Source organism: Orycteropus afer, unplaced genomic scaffold, assembly GCF_000298275.1.
Source record: "Orycteropus afer afer isolate SDZICR_OR568_19922 unplaced genomic scaffold, OryAfe1.0 scaffold00272, whole genome shotgun sequence".
In the NCBI taxonomy this organism is placed as follows: Eukaryota; Metazoa; Chordata; class Mammalia; order Tubulidentata; family Orycteropodidae; genus Orycteropus; species Orycteropus afer.
This window is the reverse complement of record NW_006921859.1, coordinates 4167742-4173741: the sequence shown is the minus strand read 5'-3', so window position 1 is coordinate 4173741 and position 6000 is coordinate 4167742. Positions and strand designations below refer to the sequence as shown.

Sequence of the window (6000 nt, the reverse complement as noted above, 5' to 3'; positions counted from 1 at the left end):
TCCGCCATCTTGCCCCGCCTCTCTGGCTTAGATTCTCTTGATGACATTCCCCAGAATGAATTGCTCTCCAGAATGGAGCCTGTTCCTAGGGCTACTAAACATCTATGCGTATGAAATTGAGACTTTTTCCACTGGGTGCTGAAAGTTCTGCCTCATCCTGATGGGCTCTAAGTGATAGGTCTTTTGAGTATGTCGTTTCCTTGATTTTGGGACAGTGTACAAGGACCTTACTACCCAAGTGGACCCACAGAGCCCTCTAGCTTAAGTACAAACTGAGGTAATCTCCTAGTGTTGCTCTTACCATACTGGATTTGGAGTCAGAATAGTTGACTCCCGGATTACTTATTAATTAGCATTCATTATAAGCACTTCATTGAGTCTATGTTGTACATGGTATGGGAGCTCTGATGGTGTAGTGCCTAAGGCACTTGGCTGCTAACTGGAAGGCTGTCAGTTCAAACCCACCAGTCACTCCTCAGAAGGAAGACTGGGCAATATACTTCTGTAGAGATACTGCCTCAGAAACCCAAGGAGGGGTCGCTATGTGACTCGAGGGCAGTGAGTTGTACATGGTATATTCATCGTCTTCAAAGAACACTCACTCTTTTTTTTTAATCTTATTTTTTTATTGTTTGTGGAGTTTTTTTTTGTCTTTTTAAAAATTTTTATTGTAATCTCAGTGAAAGTTTACAGAGCAAATTCATTTTCCATATAGCAGTTCATATACATTTTGTTTCATGACATTTACTGCAATTCCCCACAATGTAACAGCTCTCTTCTCACTTCCTCCCTGTGTTTACTGCTTCCCTGATTCTTCTCTTTCATGGACTCCTGTCCCATGAGCTATCTCCCTATGCAAACATTGCCCTTCTGTTCAAGGAGCACTCACTCTTGCAGATATAGATACATATGTAAATAGGTTGTTGTTAGCTACCTTCAGGTTGGTCCCCAACTCGTGGCGACCCCATACACCATGGGATCAGACTGATGTGATGCATAAGGTTTTCATTGGCTGACTTTTCATAAACAGATCACCAGGCCTTTCTTCTTAGTCTGGAAGCGCCACTAAAACCTGTTCAGCCTCATAGCAACATGCAATCCTCCAATGACAAACAAGTGGTGCTATGCTTAGGGAACATTGGCCAGGAAGCAAACGTGGGTCTCCCACATTGAAGGCAAGAAATGCTACCACTGAACTCCTACTGCCTTCTCAAATAACTCAAATACAAAACAAAATTAAGTGCTATGCAAACCGCATGTGGAGGAAAAGACCATTCTGATTGGGAAGGAATTAGTGGCTTGAGCTGAGGTCATCAGAGAAAGAAGGTCATTCCAAGTCATAGGAGCAGTCTAAATAAGGTGTACTTTGATAGGAAAGGTGAATGCCATGTTCAGGATGCTGACTATAACCTGGTATATCTAAATCTGTAAAGAGCCACATAGTAAATATTTAAGGTTTTGTGTACTATGTGGGTGGGTTACTGTTGCAACTACGTAACTACTCAGTTCTTCCAATGTAGTGTGGAAACCATAGACAATATACAAACTAATGGTGTGCTGTTTTCCAATAAAATTTTATTTACAAAAACAGGTGGCCAAGGATTTGGCTCTAGCGCCATAGTTTGCCAACTCCAGTCTTGACCAATAAAGGAGTGAATGTGTGTGTTGTGGTAGAGGGAATGACAGTAGGTAGCAGGAAAGGAAGTTGGAAAGGTAGATTCTTAAGTCCTGAATGCCAGGCTAATGAGATTATTCTTTACTCTTTATCCTGGAGGGGCTGTTAAAGATTTTTGAGCAGGGGGAGGATATTATCAGAGCTGCAGATTAGAAAGATAACTAGTAATAATAGTGTGACAGATAATTTTAATTGAAGGCAGAGGGACCAATTGGAAAGCTATTGCTATAAATGAAGCGAGAGATGAGAAGAGTTTAGTTTTCTTATCTATAAAACTGGAAAAATATTTCCTATCTATTTTACAGGGTTATTGTGAAGATCCAATAAGGAAATGGATGAGAATGATACCATAAAGTGTCTCAATATGTGAAAGTAGAACTGTGCTTACAATAATTTTGAGTAGTGATAGTTATTTTTTTGCTGGAGAAGGCATAGTCTTCTCACTAGCTGCTATTACCCAGTAGCTTTGAAATGAATCTTTATGCTATCCTAGTACCTGTAGGTTCCAGGGGAAGAAACTGGGCTAGACTTTGACATCCTTTAAGTGCTGACTTCATCAGGGTCCTCTGCTTTTTTTTTTTTAAAAAAAAAAAACAACCTAAAGATGAGAGAATCCTTTTTTTTTAATATATTGTATTTTAGGTGAAAGTTTACACAGCAAATTAGGTTTCCATTTAACCATTTTTGTACAAATTGTTCTGTGACATTGGTTATAATTTTCATATCAGTATTTTCATTATTTCCATATTGTTTGTTCCGATTTGCTTTTGGGTAAATTTGACCATTTATTCTCATTTAGGTAATTGTAAGGGAGCACATTCCTCACAGGTGATATTATTTATTTCATAAGCCAGTCTATTATTTGGTTGAAAGGAGACCTCCAGGAGTGGCTTCAGTTCCAAGTTAAAAGGATGTCATAGGGCGATAGTCTTAGAGGTTCCTCTAGTCTCTATCAGTCTAGTAAGTCTGGGTTTTTTTTAGGAATTTTATTTTTGTTCTGCATTTTTCTCCCATTCTATCCAGGACCTTCTGTTGTGTCCCTAGTCAGAACAGTTGGTAATGACACCCAGGTACCATCTAGTTCTGGTCTCTGGCTAGAAAAGGCTGTGGTTCATATGGCCTATTAGTCCTGTGGACTACTTTCTTCTTTTGAGTCTTTGGTTTCCTTCATCTCTTTTGCTCCAGATGGGAAGAGACCACTTGTTGTATCTTAGGAGAATCTTAAGGGCTAAAAATGAGCCAGAAAGACCATTTTCTCAGGAGTTTGCTGTAAGAATTCCTGGGATGTCCTGGGAGTATATATCTGTTACTGAAGCTGTCATTCTTTTTTCTTCAGGGGATGTTGGAAATTACTATTATGGACAAGGTCACCCAATGAAGCCCCATCGAATCCGCATGACTCACAATTTGCTTCTCAACTATGGTCTCTACCGAAAGATGGAAATCTATGTGAGTTACTGTGAGCCCCACTTTTTGTTAATCGCATCAGTTCTGTTTCCTATGTGTCATTCATTATCTAATTTTCTCAACTACTTATTTACTCATACATTAAACTAGGTTAAAGACTGTTATGTGGCAGGCATTGTAAATAATAGAGGCTCTATTTTCAAAGAGTTCACACTAGTGGAAGAGACTAATATAAACATATATTGTAGTACAGTGTGCGTATGGAGCAGTTTAAAAATGAACATGATTTAGAGATAATGAGGAGTGAAGGAGGAGGGGGACCTTGGAATGTTTCTTAGAGGTGATACCTGAGCAAGGTCTTAAACATTGAATAGATTTTAGCCTAGGTTTCAGGAAGTAACTGGCATTATATGCCAAGGGAAGAACTTATGTAAAAAGGCAGAGGTAAGAACAATATGGCGTGTTAGAGAAATATAAGCAGTTCAGTATTCAGGTATTCTTGTAATTGTAAGTTCACAGGTGTGAGTGAGGAGAAAAAGAACTGGAGAGGTCAGCAAAGGTTGTATGTGCTATACTAAGGAATTCTGATCTATCCCTGTGGGCCAGAGTCAAAAACACCAATGGCTGGGAAAAAAAAAAGTGACTGGGGCTGTGTTAAACTGGATGCCAATTTCTGGTTACTAGAGAATACAGACTATATCTAAGAGGGTGTACCTTTCGACTCAGCTCCTGCTGATTTTCACCTGGTCTTCCATGTTTTTTTAAAAAGAAGCTGGAAGTCAATATTATGTCAATATTATGTTTAAAAAAAAAAAAATCAGGTTTAATGGCACAGGGTATTTTTTAAAAAAATACTTTGTACAAATAAAACACATCAATATATCGTGGGCCAAATTTGCCTAAGGGTTCCCAGTTTGAACTTCTGGATGCACTGAGGAGCAAGTGAAGAGTTTCAAATGAGAGGCAGGAATAGGCACACATTTTAGAACACTCACTGGGAAAGACCCAGGCATGGATCAGTGGGACTAGAATAGAAGCAGGGAGGCTATTACAAGAGTCCAAATGAAAAAATTAAGAGGGACTATGGGTCCATGTTGCCTTAAAGTTAGAACAGAAGTGTCTTTTGGTAGAAGTCTGTGTTAAGTAAGCAAGCAGTAGTATCCTTCCTCACCATTTCAGAGACTGAAAGGAGATGAAACTTTTGTCCCAGAGGACCTTACCATATCTGAGCCTGTGGAGGTGGCTGGAGCAAGGGGGAGCATGGACAGAGGAGCAAACAGACCTTAGGACCAGAGAGCTTTTTCAGGTGTGAAGGGCAGCTGGAAATGATAAACATAAAAAGTAGCAGAGATTTTCAGACACTCTTGGGTGCAGGCTAGCATTTAAAAGGAACATGCTTGAATGAGACAGAAGACAAAAACTGTAGACTAGTAAGTGCCAAGACCTTCAGGAGCAGCCTGCTGTATATTTACACCATGCTGATCTGACCCCAGGAGCTCTGGTGGCTTAGTGCCTAAGGCATTTGACTGCTAACCAGAAGGCTGGCAGTTCAAATGCACCAGCCACTCCTCAGGAGGATGATTGGGCAATCTACTTCCTTAGCGATATCACCCTGGAAACCCAAGGAAGGGTCACTATGAGTCAGATCTGACTTGATGGCAGTGAGTTTGGTGGGTTTTGGTTAATCTGGCCCCAACCTGCCTCCTTTCCTGTGCCACTCAGACTTCAGAACCCTTCAAGTTAGATCAGATTCTGCCATGCCCTGACAGAGGATTATTTATTCTATGCAGTCAGATCTTACTCATCTTCTAGAGTCATTAAGCCTTACTTCTTTCATTCAACACATTCTTGTTGAATACTTGTCATATCCTAGGGACTGTGTTAACCTCCATGAGTGATATTGAGATAATGAAAAATGGATCCAATCTTCAAGTGAGAGAGAAAATAAACTAATATTTATTAAAGGTTGCTAGGTGCCAGGCCTGAGTTTGCCTATTGTTTTATGTAATCTTTATAACAACTTACAGATGAGAAAACAAGCTCAGAGAGGCTAAATAATGTGCTCAAAGCCACATAGCTATTAACTGACAAGCTTAAACTCCAACCCAAAACTTCATATTCCAGAGTCTGTATCTGTCCATCTGTCCTTCCTTCCTTCCTTCCTAAACAATATCATTAATGAGAAGTTTAGAGTTAGATGGTCTCAGAATTTTTTGGCCATGTCTTGAGCGATCCAGTCTGGTTCTGCCCTTCTGCTTAGCCATCCTGGGTTGGCTTGTTTGATTTTATTCTCAAGTTTGTTGTTTTAAGTCATGAGGTGGGTGTCTCAGCTACAGGTGTCATGTCCTCACATAATAGCATCTAAAGTAGGGAGGACGTGGGGGGGCCAAAGTCCCCCCTTGCTTCTCCAGCCACCTCCACAGGCTCCAGAGATATGACTGCCTGTCCCCTTTTTTTTTATTAAAGAGGAAAACCCTTCCTAAGAGCTTCCCAACAGATTTCCCTTATATCTCATTGGGTCATTTGCCATCTTTAAACCATTCACCACCTACAAAAAATAACAAGAATAAGAATTACCAGAAATAGACTAATCACAATTTGATCCCTGGGGCTAAGTATAGTAACACATCACCAGATTGTTGTTGTTATTGTTGTTGTTAGGTGCTGTTGAGTTGGCTTCAACTCGTAGTGACTCCATCTACAACAGAATGAAACACAGCCCGGTCCTGTGCCAGCCTCACAATCCTTGCTGTACCTGAGCCCATTGTTGTAACCACTTTGTCCCTCCATCTTGTTGAGGGCCTTACCCTTTTTCAACCACAAGATAGGAGTTAGTTAAATTCCTAGACCAAAACCAGTATAATCTCTCCTTCCCAAAGCTCTAGACCTTTTTTTTTTTCCCCCAATGTGATCTTTTT

General features: G+C 40.2%; 1 protein-coding gene across 1 annotated transcript in view; it reads left to right on the top strand.

The window, feature by feature from the left end:
* The window catches only part of HDAC1 (histone deacetylase 1), a 41238-nt gene that overhangs the window by 14011 nt on the left and 21227 nt on the right, over positions 1 to 6000 (top strand). Inside the window, 1 exon segment of the mRNA XM_042782249.1 lies at positions 3012 to 3124. Coding sequence (XP_042638183.1) covers positions 3012 to 3124 — 113 coding nt within the window.